Source organism: Nematostella vectensis, chromosome 6 (assembly GCF_932526225.1).
Source record: "Nematostella vectensis chromosome 6, jaNemVect1.1, whole genome shotgun sequence".
NCBI classification, from domain to species: domain Eukaryota; kingdom Metazoa; phylum Cnidaria; class Anthozoa; order Actiniaria; family Edwardsiidae; genus Nematostella; species Nematostella vectensis.
Window position 1 is genome coordinate 7,282,379 of NC_064039.1, and position 17,500 is coordinate 7,299,878.

A 17,500-nucleotide genomic window follows, 5' to 3' on the forward strand; every position below is an offset into this window, starting at 1 on the left:
TCTGCACAATGATGGCTGTATCAGTTGATTCGTGGTAGTAGTGCAAGTCTGGGAGCTAGGGTGCTTTCGCGAAGTGAGCTATGAATCAAACGCGGCAATTTTGAATGTAAAAGGCACTGGAGCCTATCGGAGTGTTTCGGAGTCGGTTAAGGCGCGGTCAAGCGGACGGTATAAATACTGTTCACGCAGAAGCGAACGTATCACATCGTCTGCAGAGGCTTCGAAATCGGGAGGCAATTTCCCACGGACGTAGATTGTGGTCGAGTCCGCGGACTCCCAGCGGTCATACCCAACCTCACAGTCGGAATTTTCCGATCACCATCTCCGAAAAGTGCGAGATTGTCGGAGAAATCCAATATGGCGATCCGACTTGTGTGTGTGATGACAGACCATATAAATATCTAGTCTTAGTCTACTCAATTTAGTTAGTATTTATTAATTTATATGTCGTCAGACAGATTAAAATGTTAAATGAGCAAGAACGGACGAGTGAGTCAGCCAATTAGTTTCCTAATCTCGACTTGGAACGCGCGGGTTCGTTGTTTTGCGTTTTATCTCTGGTAATCATAACAAGAGCCCCCTCTCTCTGGGTACACCCCTCTCTGATTATCCCCTCTCTCTGCGTACCTTTTCTCTCTGCGTATTCCCCCTCTCTGATTATCACCACTCTCTGCGTACCCCCTTCTCTGATTATCCCCTCTATCTGGGTACTCCCACTCTCTGAGTATCCCCACTCTCTACGTACCCCCTCTCTCTGCGTATCCTCTCTCTCTGAGTACCCCCTCTCTCTGCGTACCCCCTCTCTCTGGGTATCCCCTCTCTCTCTGCGCACCCCCACATATCAATATTTGGGTGACCTTCAAACCCGCTCGGTCAATCTCTGGGAGGCCTGGGTCTAAGGGCTTTTCAAGATTAGTGAGATAAAAATTTGACCAAGCTGTCAGGTTTTTTTGGACAAATTCTTGCCACGAGTCTCAAATTGACAGGAATCAGCATTTTTCACCATATTTTCTGGAGATCAGGGAGCGGGAAAACTTTAGCTCTTCTAAATATGGGCATCAATGACCATATAAGGCAATGCAAACGAAGGACACTATCCTTGGGGAATATGTTTGATATGCTCTCTGCGTACCCCCTCTTTCTTCGTACTCCCCCTCTATAAGTATCCCCTCTCTCTGCGTACTCCCTCTCTCTGGGTACACCCCTCTCTGATTATCCCCTCTCTCTGCGTATCCCATCTCTGCGTATTCCCTCTCTCTGATTATCCCCTCTTTCTGCGTATCCCCTCTCTCTGCCTACCCCGTCTCTCTGCGTACCCCCTCTCTCTGATTATCCCCACTCTCTGAGTACCCCCTATCTCTGGGTACACCCCTCTCTGATTCTCCCCTCTCTCTGCGCATCCCCTCTCTCTGCGTACTTCCTCTATTTGATTATCCCCTCTCTCTGCGTACCCCCCTCTCTGATTATCCCCTTTCTCTGCGTATCCCCTATCTCTGGTGCGTACCCCCTCTCTCTGCGTACTCCCTCTCTAAAGTATCCCCTCTCTCTGCTTACCCCCACTTTCTGCGTGCCCCCCTCTCTCTCTATCTGCGTACCCCCTCTCTGAGTATCCCCTCTCTCTGAGTATCCCCTCTTTCTACGTGCCCCCTCTCTCTGAGTATTCCCTCTCTCTGCGTGCCCCCTCTCTCTGAGTACCCCCTCTCTCTGAGTATCCCCACTCTCTGAGTACCCCTCTCTCTGCGCACCACCTCTCTTTGAGTATTCCCTCTCTCTGCGTACCCCTTTCTCTGAGAATCCCCTTTCTCTGAGTATCCCCTCTCTCTGAGTATCCTCTCTCTCTGAGAATCCCCTTTCTCTGAGTATCCCCTCTCTCTGAGTATCCTCTCTCTCTGCGTACCACCTCTCTTTGAGTATTCCCTCTCTCTGCGTACCTCCTCTCTCTACGTACCCCCTCTCTCTGCGCACCCCCCCTCCCTCTGCGTTTTCCAGGCCCACCCATCTGTTAGTCTTTTTTTATCGAAAACGAGTCATAAGAAACTGTTTAATACATTTGTTCATGTATTTACATTTTTACAGAACAATCACCCTCTCGTGCACCTAGCCTGCACAATGAGAGGCCCGTTTCTTATACGTCGCGCTCCTGCCGCGTAGAACCTAATGATGTTTGAATCGGTGCTGAGCAGCGCGAGTGACGCAGCCATGCTAAGCGCCGTACAGAACTTCCGGCGTGCAAAAGTAATAGCCCAGTTTCTAGTTTCACTATGACCGCTGGACTTCCAGACTAAGGATGCATAAATACAGTGTAAGCCTCGACTTGAGGCAAATTTCATGCGCATACCAGCGAGAATCCTCTTGAACTTGGAATAAAACAATGCAAAAACCTGTGAATACTTCATGATCCCGCTGGTATTTGCAATCGATTCAATTGAAACCGAGGCTTGCACTGTATTTATGCGTCCTCTGTACCTATGACCAGCAGGCACAACGGAACTCAAAACTGGACTATTGTTCAGACGTCGGACTGTTCATTTTACCAATCCAAATAACAAGATTCGAGAAGGCAAAAGCTTGACTTAATGAACCGGTTCTTAAGAGTATGCTGCCTCACTAGTATTTTTACACTGTACTGTCACTGCTGAGTCATCCAAGCTCGAGTTATCAGGGTCCACTGTATTATTATCATAATTATTTAATTATTGACATTGAGCGGATGAGTGTGAATGATTTCAAGGGATATGGATGAAGATTATTTTGCTCACCTTCATTGAGTTATAATTTTCTTAGAGTGGTTAAAATCTTCTTTTGCGCAGTCGTTCTGACCTGTCTCGCAATGCACTTACAATCGACCTGTCACGCAATGCACTTACAATCGACCTGTCACGCAATGCACTTACAATAGAGCTGTTATGCAATGCATTTACAATCGACCTGTCACGCAATGCACAAACAATCGACCTGTCACGCAATGCACTTAGCGGTCAGAACACTGCGAAGAAGACTATTGTTTTACGAGTTTTTATCTAAATTCTATGATTCGGAGTTTGCTGGGATTTGTTGAATTGCTAAGTTGAATATCAAATTTGTCCGTCCTTTTTCATTACCATAAGGGAGTGTTCATTAAATGCCCTGAGGTGTTTTTGACTCCTTAAAATTTCAGAGTTTATGACTCAGAGCCCCCCACCCCCTCTTCAGTGCTTATTTTTTCTGGTACTCTCCCCTTAAAAAGTCCTCAGGATTTTAGAACTCATAAAAAATTCGAAGCAAGCCCCTTAGAGGGTCAACTTCTTTTCCGGAGCCCCCCTTTGGGTGGTTAAAAAAATTCCTTTCCCCCCCCTCCCCAAGTATCTTCCCGCCTCTTGGTATATAATGAACACTACCTAACTATCACCTTCATCAACAGGGCCCCCAGAAGGTCAGTAATTTTCGGAAAATTTGGCAAAAACTGAAAATTCGGCAAAAACTGAAAGGGGAACTAGCAGGTGACTAAGACTGATGAATCTCCGGATCAGCTACGCGTCACAAGGGGGAAAGGGATTTTAGATCTCATCACGATTATTATACACATTTTCATGATTGCAGTTAAGATGTCCTTTTTTCTTGGTAAATCGCCATGTAGTTTCAAATCAACAAGCGAACCAATCAGCTCACAGGATTCGCAATAATATGCGAATGACATTTTTACTTATTATTGTTAAATAGTATCTAAGGACCCTCGGATATATATACAAAATGTACACGATCTAATTATTGTTAAATAGTATCTAAGGACCCCCGGATATATATACAAAATGTACACGATTTAATCACTACGCAACACATTTAATTAACCGTAACCGTTGCTTATCATAGAACTGTACAGTAAGACGTCATGACCAGACCACGTGACTTGGCTGGGGGTCTGATCTCTTTCTCCTCTTGTCTCGGTTTCGCAATGAAAGGTTTAACCTCCCTCACTTTTTTAACATCGTTGTTCTGACTCTCTTTTGGCGATTGTTTTACTTCCACATCATCCCAGCGAACGCGCATTCCGTCCTGCGTGCCCCGAGGGGTGTGGGGACAGTGACCGTAGTACGCCACAGGCATCCCCTCTGAATCGGGCGCGCTTATATGGTCGCCTGCAGGCAGGTCTACGGGATTCATAGAGACGCGAGAATTGAATGAGCTTCCAAGCATGAAGTCTTCCGTGCTACTTTCTCTTGATGCCATTTGTGACCGCGAATACGCGCTCCTCTCGCGGGAGAATGAGCCGTCCAAGTGTCCAAGTAACCAGTATGTCTTCATGCCTCCCTTACCCTACAAGGCGCATTAGCATTCAGATATCGCTGAAAAAGACAGGTGCCTTGGGCTATGCACGTTGGGTTTTTTTCGTCTTTTTTGTTTTTTCGCCTTCAGAGGTGGGGAGATAAGAGATGGGGGTGGGGTGGGGCAGGAGAATTTCAAATTATCACGGAAACTTATTCGCTATACAGAGAGGAAGATAAAATAATAGATAAGGGAATGGTATAATATTGAATGAGATTCACCTTGATATCCATGCTTCCTCGCTGCTTTAGCGCGTAATTTGCTTTTGCAAGAAATTTCTGAGTGTCTTCGCTAACGTGAATAGCCATTGCCTGAAGATGAACAATTAGACAACACAAGTCAGTTCGCTCTTTTCCAATCTTACACTTGCCTCCCGATCTTGTTGATTCCCTAGATACATCCAGGGGGTGTAGCACCCTTTAAGCCAGCCCAGATACTCATTTACTATCAAGATTTGGTTGGCGGGCTTGAATAAAGTAACTGCCAGGGAACGTCTATGTAGGGATTTGCATCTACATAATTCCGCTAATAATTATCCTTATGCCGTCCTCGATCTCAGAGAAACACACGAGAATCAACAAACTCGACTTGCGTCGGAAGTTGAACCAGTAATCCAGTCCCCCAATGCTTGGAAGGCACCACAGAACAACGCTCGGCCAACTGTGCTACACGTGCTCTCCACGTGCTCTCTACTCTGAGCCCTTACCCCCCCCCCTGTACTCACCAGTCCTGTAGACTCCATTCTAGACGCAGTGTTGACGGTGTCACCAAAGAGACAGTACCGCGGCATCTTTAGGCCGACCACGCCCGCCACCACCGTACCGGTGTGTATCCCTATTCGTATCCTCAAGTGTTCGTTCAGTCCCGCGGGATCCTCGATCTCGGGCATGGCCGACAGCATGTTCAGCGCCATGTCTGCCACGTGCTCGGCGTGGTATTTGGTGCGTTCGGGGATACCGCTGACCACCATGTACGCATCGCCGATGGTCTCCACCTACAGAGATTATGGAGTAAACCTCGATACCATTTCTAATCGATTTGCGGGGTTTATTGGAGTAGGTGTATTCATCTACCCTGGTTCCAGAGGCTCCAAGTTTCACTACTCACGCGCCGCGACAAGAGCCGCGAAGCGGCGACCTGTTGTCTTGTACGAGCCATTAAACAGAGAGAAGGAAAGAAGGAGCCTCTGGAACCAGGGTAGTATTCATCAGACCTCGGAACAAAAATTGGTAGCCAGGGGCAAAAACCGAAGAAGTATATTTCTGCTCCCCCAGTACTTGTTTCAATGTGTGCATCGGTGAAATGTTACAAGCCGTATACCTTATAAACATTGTGCTTCTCGCTTAGTTTGTCGAAGGTTGTGTACATGCAGTTTAACATGGTGACAACCTGCATTGGCGCGATGAGGGAGCAGATGGTGGTGAAACCAACGACGTCACTGAACAGGATCGTCACATTCGAGAACGTCTACAAGAAAAGACGTAGTGTTAAGCTTGATTAACAGACAAGCATCACAGACAGACGGACATAGAGACAGACAGACCTCGCATGTGTTGAGTGCGGGTTCGCCTTTACGCAGTCGGTCTGCCACTGTTTTGGGAATCATTTGGTAGAGAAGAGCGTCCGTACGAAGCTTCTCGTTATCCAGTTCACGCATGCTTTCTTCAAGTTTGGCGCTCTTTTGCACTTCCTATGGGATATCAATCAATCAACAACATCTTTATGAAAAGCTTCTTATCTAAATCGTTTACCTATTTCCTCATTCTTCCTCTTATTTCTCTAAACACTAAAGATCGACTAGCTAGTCCTCACAGCTAGCCGACATCCATTGCTCATTCCCCCTTGAGATCAAATGCACCAGCTATTCCCATCAGCTAGCGCCTCCCAAAGCTATGTGATATCATATTTCTCCCTTCATCTCTCTTCCCTCTACAGATTTTTGAGTCTTTGAGCAGTGCCTTCGCTTCTCACCTCCTATATTCGTCATGTCCCCGTCATGTCCTAAAGTCAACTAAAATTTACCGCACAGCATCCACGACTGAAGATCCATAAACCGCCATGATAAGTAAGTAAGTAAGTAAGTAAGTAAGTAAGTAAGTAAGTAAGTAAGTAAGTAAGTAAGTAAGTAAGTAAGTAAGTAAGTAAGTAAGTAAGTAAGTAAGTAAGTAAGTAAGTAAGTAAGTAAGTAAGTAAGTAAGTAAGTAAGTAAGTAAGTAAGTAAGTAAGTAAGTAAGTAAGTAAGTAAGTAAGTAAGTAAGTAAGTAAGTAAGTAAGTAAGTAAGTAAGTAAGTAAGTAAGTAAGTAAGTAAGTAAGTAAGTAAGTAAGTTGAGTAAATAAATAAATAAATAGTTCCGCCCCCTATCCCACCCTCCCTAAAATCCACTAGCTCTGATGGCCACCTGATCCAGGGCGAGTTTCAGTTCTGCGGACTGCTGAGTTCCGGCGAGCACCAGGTCTCTACTGGAGTCGTGCATGCTCAGATCATTTATAAACAGCCCTATGCGACACATCACGTCAAGGTTCTGAATGCTGTAAAAAAGGCAATGGATATTTAGCCCTAGGGCTTAAGGGAATACAGTGCTACTATGCTGCCATAAAAGCGGCCGTAATGGAGGTTGGCGGGCCACGCACGCTAAGGCTCTCTTCTATATGTTCTGCCTGTTTGTTTAGCCCAAAAAATGATTCTGTGGTAAAGCTATGATAAAGCTTTTGTAGCAGGACAATGGGACTTCGCCTAGTTCTTGCATGGATGATTACTTAATGGCTGGCGAACGCCCCCCCCCCCCCCCCCCCCCCCACAACGGCCTCAAACAGCACGTTCTCAATAGACGTGCTATTTGTAGTCAAATCCGACAATAAACGTCCCGTGGAGATACTGCAAGGGCATAAAAAAATCCCTTTTTGTTTTTTCGGGGTGTCAGATTTTTATCAGAGAACCCACTGCTCCCCCCCCCCTCCCCCCGCACCCAGGGAAAAATTAGGTCCACTTTTTCGGATTGCGCACCCCCCCCCCCTCCCTCCCCAAAAAAAATCCTGGGCCTGGTAGCACAAGTGCTTTAAAAAGTGGACAGTTCAAAAAACCAATTCAAAAGATTCTGGTTTTCGGATTGGCCACTAAATTGAGGTATAAAAGTGGACAGTTCAAAAAACCAATTCAAAAGATTCTGGTTTTCGGATTGGCCACTAAATTGAGGTATAAAAGTGGACAGTTCAAAAAACCAATTCAAAAGATTCTGGTTTTCGGATTGGTCACTAAATTGAGGTATAAAAGTGGACAGTTCAAAAAACCAATTCAAAAGATTCTGGTTTTCGGATTGGCCACTAAATTGAGGTATAAAAGTGGACAGTTCAAAAAACCAATTCAAAAGATTCTGGTTTTCGGATTGGCCACTAAATTGAGGTATAAAAGTGGACAGTTCAAAAAACCAATTCAAAAGATTCTGGTTTTCGGATTGGTCACTAAATTGAGGTATAAAAGTGGACAGTTCAAAAAACCAATTCAAAAGATTCTGGTTTTCGGATTGGCCACTAAATTGAGGTATAAAAGTGGACAGTTCAAAAAACCAATTCAAAAGATTCTGGTTTTCGGATTGGCCACTAAATTGAGGTATAAAAGTGGACAGTTCAAAAAACCAATTCAAAAGATTCTGGTTTTCGGATTGGCCACTAAATTGAGGTATAAAAGTGGACAGTTCAAAAAACCAATTCAAAAGATTCTGGTTTTCGGATTGGCCACTAAATTGAGGTATAAAAGTGGACAGTTCAAAAAACCAATTCAAAAGATTCTGGTTTTCGGATTGGCCACTAAATTGAGGTATAAAAGTGGACAGTTCAAAAAACCAATTCAAAAGATTCTGGTTTTCGGATTGGCCACTAAATTGAGGTATAAAAGTGGACAGTTCAAAAAACCAATTCAAAAGATTCTGGTTTTCGGATTGGCCACTAAATTGAGGTATAAAAGTGGACAGTTCAAAAAACCAATTCAAAAGATTCTGGTTTTCGGATTGGCCACTAAATTGAGGTATAAAAGTGGACAGTTCAAAAAACCAATTCAAAAGATTCTGGTTTTCGGATTGGCCACTAAATTGAGGTATAAAAGTGGACAGTTCAAAAAACCAATTCAAAAGATTCTGGTTTTCGGATTGGCCACTAAATTGAGGTATAAAAGTGGACAGTTCAAAAAACCAATTCAAAAGATTCTGGTTTTCGGATTGGCCACTAAATTGAGGTATAAAAGTGGACAGTTCAAAAAACCAATTCAAAAGATTCTGGTTTTTGGATTGGCCACTAAATTGAGGTATAAAAGTGGACAGTTCAAAAAACCAATTCAAAAGATTCTGGTTTTCGGATTGGCCACTAAATTGAGGTATAAAAATAAATGAATTAGTGCTTGAGTCACCAGCAACTTCTTAGTAAAGACAGGAGGCGTAGATGCTAACAATGTAAGTCAATCACTAAAGCAAGCGTGGATTAAGGCAAATAGCGAAACCAGCCTTCGCCCAGCGGGTACAGTCATAGTACGCCACGAGGCCAAATAAATAAGTTCCGAAGCCAATAGCGGAACTCATCGAATGGATTCAAAATATTAAAATGCTTTTTAATGGAGCTTTTGAAAAAAACGTCTTTAAGCACCTAACTATTTCCTTTCCAGTAAGTTCACAAAGAGGAGCGGATCTTTAAGGAAGCACGTATCACACCCGAGGCGACTGTGAACGTGAGCGTATGGAATAATCATTGTTCACGTGAACTCAGTAGTTAAGTGGGGTCTTGAATTTTCAAAAAAAAAAAAATATATATAGCTCAAAGGTGATAATGCCAATAAAAGGTAACTGTTTGAGAAACCATTCGTGTAACTCAAATTCAATTTAAAACTCATTATTTTGGATCGATTCGCTGTTACGACTACTGCATTTAACATCTTTTGACAATATTTTTTTCGTATTTCCTTCCTGAGAAATAAAAGTATCACGTCTACATCAAGATAAGTTTGCAGAAAGAAAGTGAAATTGATCAACATCAAGGTTTTAATTAGGTAGAAAGACTGCGTGATAGATTAGATTTTTTAAGTCAAACCACTTTCGATTTTTCAGAGTTTCGAAAACCACAAACAAATAAATAGCAGCGACAAAATATTTTTCTAAGTAGCGTAATTGCCGAGGTTCGCATAATCATACTTTGTGTTTTGTTAGAAAAAAAAACAGTAGCCTTATCCTGTGGTAAAAAAATTTGGAGTTTATCCAGAACCGACAGAAAAATCAATGTACTCGCGGTTCCAGTAAACCGAGACTAAACAGAAATTAATGCGGTGTAATCTTTGCGGTATTCCGAAGTATTTTGTTTCTCCGCTTGTGTTAAAAAAGATAGGAATTAATTGCCAATTCAAAACAACAACCACAGAAGCTAGCGTGTTGAAAGCAGAGGACTAAAAAGCCGTATTCCGGATCAACAAAATTTGTATACAGCGACTTTTTCAAGGCGATTAAACCTTGCTTTGCGAAGTCTAAACGATCGTGATGCATGTTCGGATCCAATAGGCTGTATTATTGTCGCGCTACCGTTTGGGTAATATTTCAGTTTTAGAATTTGCTAATCGAAATGTTAGCTTTACTCGTGTTTTGAACTTGCAATAAGTTAATTTTTGCATTTGTTATAATATCACTGAACGAAATCGAACTAATCTAGACGTTCGATGATTGGTTTCGAGTCTAGAAATCGTACTCAATATATATTTTTCTATCAATTGACTATGCCAGGCATAATTTACATATTACTTTCGTCGAACATATTACTATCGTCGAATAAAGAGTTAATCTCTTTGAAAACCCTAAATACCTTTACAGAGAATACCTTGCGAGGCGACAGTGATTATACTGAGCACAGGACAATAAATATTTTATCTTTTTGCTACAGTAACAACACAGACCAGATAGGGGTGGCGTCTTACTTATTAAAAGCCGAAAAAGACACGCTTTGAATAACCTCTCTCAACCTTCCATGGGACTACAAAACAATATACGTGTACATTCCAAAGAGACGGAAAAATATATGAGATGAATGTGTTGGTCTCACGTGTATGGTCACTTACATTGGCGTGACGAGGTACGCGTGCTAGTCACGTGTCTGGTCACTTACATGGGCCTGACGAGGTACACGTGCTAGTCACGTGTATGGTCACTTACATGGGCGTGAGAGGTACACGTGCTAGTCACGTGTATGGTCACTTACATGGGCGTGAGAGGTACACGTGCTCGTCACGTGTATGGTCACTTACATGGGCGTGAGAGGTACACGTGCTTGTCACGTGTATGGTCACTTACATGGGCGTGAGATGTACACGTGCTAGTCACGTGTATTGTCACTTACATGGGCGTGAGAGGTACACGTGCTTGTCACGTGTATGGTCACTTACATGGGCGTAAGAGGTATATTGTCGCTTACATGGGTGTTAGAGGTACACGTGCTTGTCACGTGTATGGTCACTTACATGGGCGTGGCTAGGTAAGCCATTGCCTTCCACTCGTCGATGTACATCATCTGACCCTTGAGGTGAATTCTGCTGTCAAACTCGGTCACGTTGTGGTTGTTGTCATGGTTACCATTGACGCCTTCACCAAGCGCGTCCATTATTGGGCAACCCATCAATAAGCCATTTTGCACCTTGCCATTCTTGCGCATGCTCAGTGCCTTGCTTCGTGACTGCAGCTCGAAAACTACATTTGTGTGAACAAATACCTATAATGTGTTTGGGATAAAATTAAAAAGTAAAATCAGCAACTACTTGGCAGGATACAAAGGATACAAGGGGGACTAATTGATATATATCCTTGTGTTGCCAAGCAATTGCTAGAAGAACAGCATAAAGCCGAAAGGGGACGATGCTAAATCAGAGAGAAACTGAATCTAGAACCTTTTCTTATTTGCTATAACACTCAAGGAACAGGTTTTTACGTCGGCAGATGTGGACATTGCCTACAACTCGGAGGGTTTACAATGATCAAATTATGATAATGGGTACAATCGCGGTCACTAAAACCTTAAGTTAAAAGCGAAGTCTATTTGATAACCTAACATAACAGCAAATGACTTTTATTCGTAAAACAATCCTACTTCGTCCCAGGGTCTCGCGTACTCGCTCTCTTAAAACTTTTGTTTATGTGCGCAAAACGCCGCTAACAGAACATGTAAGACAAACATAAGAGGTAATAGTTTGGCAATAGAACCTTACCTATATGGACCGCTAGGCGAAAATGTAAGAAGGCAAACATTAGAGGTAAACCCGCGCACAAGAACCTAACCTATAATATGGACCGCTAGGCGAACATGTTTGGAGACAAACAATAGAGGTAAACCCGCGCCAAGAATGGACCTGTTAGGCTTAAACTTCCCACATCCCAAGCACCTCCAAAAAAGAATTATCTATAGCCTAAAATACAAAGCAAGGTTTCTATCTATAAAATAAAGAATAAAATTGGCCTTCAAAATGGCGGCCTTCGAAGAAAGGGTTCGTCTTCTACACAGATCGCCGATTTGTGTTTACCACCTTTGAACCAGTATCTAAGTACTTCGCATTGTTTGGTTTAGTACCTTTTGTGTTTTACTGGGTTTTTCACTTTAAAACAAAAATAATTACTTTGTTTACAAATTATATTGGAAATAATATCAGGAGATTTTTCTTGTATTTGTTTACCATACAAGCGTCTTATATATGGCTACAAATAAGGGAATAGGAATAGTGACCGCCACTATTAACTTACCAAAAACAGAACTTAAAGCCGCATTGTCACCAGTTTCTTCCGGTCGATTACGTAACAATCTCCGATGATTTTTAACGGGAAATGCGAAAAATATTTCAAAATATATGTGAGGTTTATCATTTATACAACATAAAAAATTCAAGAGAAAGGGAAAAAATACGTTTTAAATAATGAAATACAATTTCCTGCTTCCTGCGTTAGGTCATTTTTCGGTCTGGCGGTGTGAAACACAAACGCAGTCGCTAACTTGTGCTAAGGGAACATTGTCAATACAATCGCCCTGTACTCGCGCATGCTAGACCACCATTGAAGTCAATATCCCACTTTTACTGGCTTTAAGTATAACACTCAAAATCAAGCCTCGAGGGCTATTGGAGCTAACAAATCAGCGTCGAAGTTTTCAATTGCAAAACGTTTAACTAATACACAATATTGCTTTTTGCGTGCTCCCCCAGGATGTTCATTAGGGAATGCGTTCTTAATAGCAAGAAGCAAAAAATCAATAATAAACTTGACGTAATATGATTATAAGTGAGAGAAAAGTGCCTTTAGTAACAGGAAGTTTAAATTGAGCAATTTAACAGTGCCATTTTCATCGTTTATGGTTGCCTCTACCCCACGACATAATAGCCTCTATTCCTAGGCTAGTCCCGTCTACTATCACACTTCCCATTGAACCGTGGCCAAAAATACTCATGGCGCCACCCCTTTAAACATGCCCCCACCAGGCTAACGAAGGTATTCCGCGCCCCAGATCTTCCTCCTCAAATTCACACACACAACGGTTCTCAACGGTTTGTGTCTTATCTAAATTACACCTTTTTCAAATAACATTGCACTCGTGAATCCATGAGCCGTAACACGCGGTGCATCATGGATAACATAAAAAAGATATCTGAATCCTTGACAGATTTAAAGGAATTCACAGGAACATGAATAATGGAGGAACTACACAGTTTGACCTTGATTTGTTTATTTATTTGCTTATCTTTTTTATACCTGTGGATGCAACGCGGTTTACGGTAAACATTTGGACTCCCCTGTGGTAGTTTACATAGCGTACCTATTATAAAAGGATTGGTAGTAACTAATGCTCATGCCAATGTACTGATTAACGACCAATATCTGATAATGGGCAAACTGAGAACTAAGTAAAAACTTATTTTTTATTATATTTAGAGACAAAGGTTGCTTGGGAACACTTTCTTGCGATAATAAAATGTCCATTTTTCCAAAACGGCAGAAGCTAAAAAAAGAAGGTTCCAGATTTGTTAAAATGTTACTTGTGTTGTGGTAGACATGTTTTTAAGTCTCTATCTAATAAAAAGACAAACTGATACAGGGGACATACTAAATGGGGCAATAAACTTTAGAGATCATGGCCCTATGTCGAGTGCTCAAATTAAGGAAAAAATAACATGACAAGAATTAATGCTGTTTTTGATGTCTTCACTTCTAATTACTCATTCAAAGCATACAGTGATGTAGCACGTTCTTTTAATTATGCACTTTTGCGATTATAACCTATATACAAAGCAAAAAAGGATTACGAAATACACTTAGGTTACTATGGAAACCTTGGTATTAAAATATCAGCAGTGTACTTAAATATTATGCCAAAAAGGATAAGCAAATTTACTTAACCTGAAATACTCAAATATGGCACTAGAAAATATAATGAACCAGTCGGATATAACCAATCGATATAAATTACATTAGGGACTTTAAGCAAGGACGACGACGACGACGGCTAGGACAACGCGATCGAAAAAGATGTTTTCGCGCGTGGCGATCGATAATAATTTAATTGCAATGGAATATAAGCAAAACATTATAGTCAGAGACAGATAAAAAGAAACTAAGGACATTATTTCTATAGTAGCGAACGTAGTTAGTGGAGTTTACAGTCCAAACGTCCGCGTCCTCAATTGACCGTGAAACTTGAAGCTTTCACATCGTGGTTTTACGGAAAACGGCTGAAATGTATCAGAACGAAACACATTTTCACGTGCTGCTATTGAATTCTGAATCAAATTCCATTGCAATTTTCAAATGTTCAAAGTATGAATCCTCCTCGTTTTTAGGGAGAAGTCGGGCTCTGATCAGAAATCAACTTTGCTCGCTAATATTTAAATTTCATATCTTCTAAATTTCTTTAAAATTTGGAATTAAGCTTTTGGTCAGAGGAACTACTTGTATGCGGATTTGAGCTTATATATTGAGAATTAGAAAATGTCATGCCATTTTTGCTATGTCGGTCCCTATAAAAGGGGGAGGACGGCGCATTATGTAAATTTTGTAGTTTTTGTACTATATTGGTGGGACACGGAATTCTAATTGTCATAAAGTATCGTTTATCGTTCAGCAAATTTCTCTTACCCTTATTTTCTATACACGGACTTTTTACTCCATAACAGAGTGCACAGTTAATTCAAAAGTCTGCAATCATATGAATGGTACTAGCTAACTTAGAGGACCTTAGAGGTATCAAAGTTTTAGATTTAGTTCAAGGAAATGATATCACTCAGGAGATTTGTGGATGGGCAGTTCTCAGCTTTAAACCACCCAAATCTTGGTAACATATCGATACTTGGGTGTATTTAGGATAATTTCTATTTGGTTTTATCATATTTTTAGCTTACAAGCAACTTTGTCTGCATTAGTGAATTCAGGCAGCTGGTGTAATTATCCTGGATATGTTACAAAAGTGGTCAATGCCTCATTAAATATTCACGGCCAGCCACTAAACAGATGGTACTGTTACCAGGCAACCATGTATACTTTGTTTAGCTGCTCAACTCAAGTTCTCAACACAATTCAGTAAATACATTCCAATCAACTAAAATAATATTTAGAAAATAGAAATTGACTGAAATAAATATTGGCGAATAAAATCATTAATAAAGAAAGCCAGTTTTTTTTTTAAATTAAAATAAGGGATTTTACTGGCTATTTGAATAATGTTGGTTATATTGAAGGCGCGATATTGGACTGAAAAGAAATTATGTTTTCTTTTCATTCTTTAAAAAGCAAATTTTATAATAATGTTGATTTGTGGTGCCAAAATTTAATTTGAAGTAAAACTGATAATGGCTACGTAGGTCCCAAGGGATTTCATTAACAACTGTGTTACAAAAGCTTGCTCGAGAGAGGAAACTGGCTGAAAACTCAAAACGTTCTTGCTTTCGAAAATGTAGTTGGTAAATAAAAAAGTCCAAAATCGAAAATGCTAAAAATAAAAATAAAACATGCGACTTCTTCGTGTTATTACAGCAAATAATTCCTTGTTAACTAAGACTCGTCAATTATATTTAAAAACTGAGGGGAAAATGTCATTAAAAATAATTTCTACCGTCCACCTACCTAACAGATTCATGGAAATTGAGAAAAAGGGCCCACAAATAGACAATTTTTTTTTTTGCGTCTGGCATATTTTTCTCAGCGCAAACGAAAGCGATCCGTATTATCGAGTTATTTTACGAACGTCTCAAGGAGAAATTTTCAAGGAGTAAAGGTTAAGGAGAATTTATGTCCGCGCACTTACTTAACATGACTAATTCTTATCGATAGCACATTTTTCACGGCCTTGTCAATAAACGTGCGATAACCCAAATCTTGTGGGGGAACTCTTACAAACTTAATTGGAACGTACGATAGCTATAATAGTTAAAAGAGATTTAGAAATATAATACTTACACTTTCCCAGGAGAAGTCCAGAAACGGCCTGATGAGTGAGAATTCGTCTGTGATTTTACAACCAACCAGATTTGGCAGCACAGCTTCCAAACTCGATCCGACACTCGTGATGGTCATGGATTTGTCATAGACAACATGGAAGGGGAAAACCTCGTAGAAGACATCTATGTGGATACTCAAACTATCCGTTTCGCCACCAAGAGAAATGACTGAGTGACGTTTAGGTCGCTTGCGAGCGGAGATGAAAGCTCTGTTGTCAAAATACAATTGCATGACAGCCACAAAGCCTTCCTTACTCTCGTGCTGCTCGAGAACTTCCACCTCAATTTGTTGATCATAGAACATTTTCCCGACTTCCCTAATCTGTCCTACTACATAATAAAGAAATCCCTTACGCGATGAACGATAGTGGAGTTTCATTCCGCGCTCCGTTTCTTCGCTACAATGAAATGACGGCGCTTTTAACTTGGGGTACGTAAATCGCATAAATTCATGAAGGTTATCGAGGCCATTTAAAAAATCGCGAATGTGTCGTCCGAGAATCCGTAATATTTTGTCGTATCCGAATTGTCCGATGAACGATACAAAAAGAGCGCCAGTTGACTCGAGTAGGCTGTTACGGTCCTCGCCAGTGATTTCCTCAGCTGAACTCACTAGCCGCTGAAATATCGAGTCCGAATAAATATTGTGTATAGCAAAAGTGTGTTGTTGAACGCCGGCATTCTCGCGGATTTTGTGCCAAGTATCTTCGCCATATCGGCTGGTCAATAGACTGCTGACATTTTCAAGTAAAAGACCGTACACCATGTCTAGATAAAAACAGACGGGACAGTAAAATAGTCCCTGATGATCCCGAATTTGTGTTCAAGTAGCAGGCCATATATTTACGCTTAGCGACTTATCCATTGTCACGTTACGCGGTATCTTCGAAACCACAAACACAACGGATTTACCCGGCTGTAAAAACGGCATGGGGAAGTTCTCCGCACCTGAGGCAGTTAATACTGTGGAGTTATCGTTAAAGTCTTTGCTATAATCCGGCACATATGAATAGAGCCGCGTCCATCTGTACACAACTCGTCACGCTGAGCCTTGTGTGTTGTGTAACAACACCGTATGGTAATGCAGTACGAACGAAGGTCGATGGACCGCACTCTAAACAGCCTCGAACAGTCTCTCACGCGGACTAGGTTTAATTAGTGACAACTGCAAACAAAAATTAATCAATTCCCGCAGCTATAGCATAAATTAACAGTAAGTAAATGGTCTGACTTTTCGTAAGTCAAGTGCTCTGCCGCCTGTGGGGGTCCTGTGGTGGGGAAACAACCGGAAATGGGAAAATTTGTTTACAAGCCAGACAAATGCACAGAAAATATGATTAATGCTAGCACGCAGTATGTTGTTCTGTTGCCTTTGATCCCATTCATTGGGCTAATCTGAGACCTTGGATCACTCAAAGTTGTTTGATCTTATACTTTACGCATTATTAATTGATCATTCGTTCTTTTATTGTAAACGAGAATCGATAGCCTATATGCTCCCCAAGACGGCGGTAGAAATTCTTGTTATTTGCTAACCCACTGCAGGGGAGAATCCTAGAATGCTTATCAACACCATGAAGAAAACTTCACGCATTTTCACCCGCCTACACTTGCGAAATCATATCATAATAATGGAGCTTAATTTAAAATCGTTATGGACCGACAAGGGGATTTTCGGCAAAATTTTAATCGTTCCATCAAAATAA

At 41.3% G+C, this 17,500-nt stretch overlaps 1 protein-coding gene across 1 annotated transcript; it reads right to left on the bottom strand.

Annotated features, from left to right (window-relative positions):
• Nucleotides 1-3,573: 3,573 nt before the first annotated feature.
• LOC5515065 (soluble guanylate cyclase 88E) lies at nucleotides 3,574-17,036 on the bottom strand. Its single transcript, XM_048729143.1, has 8 exons — nucleotides 15,754-17,036; nucleotides 10,788-11,035; nucleotides 6,703-6,832; nucleotides 5,846-5,992; nucleotides 5,623-5,769; nucleotides 5,027-5,296; nucleotides 4,524-4,613; nucleotides 3,574-4,293 (listed from the first exon to the last, which is right to left on the bottom strand). Exons 1-8 carry the CDS (start codon nucleotides 16,558-16,560, stop codon nucleotides 3,844-3,846), a joined length of 2,289 nt encoding a protein of 762 aa, XP_048585100.1. The 5' UTR covers nucleotides 16,561-17,036; the 3' UTR covers nucleotides 3,574-3,843.
• Between the last annotated feature and the right edge of the window lie 464 nt (nucleotides 17,037-17,500).

What these genes read in the sequence shown, in the direction of transcription:
- LOC5515065 (XM_048729143.1), bottom strand. Translation starts at nt 16,560, where the DNA reads ATGGTGTACGGTCTTTTACTTGAAAATGTCAGCAGTCTATTGACCAGC. An exon ending in GCTTACCTAGCCACGCCCAT is followed by an intron (nt 6,833 to 10,787) that starts GTAAGTGACCAT and finishes CCTTTTTTACAG; the next exon opens with CATTCAGAACCTTGACGTGA. An exon ending in TGAAACTCGCCCTGGATCAG is followed by an intron (nt 5,993 to 6,702) that starts GTGGCCATCAGA and finishes GATATCCCATAG; the next exon opens with GAAGTGCAAAAGAGCGCCAA.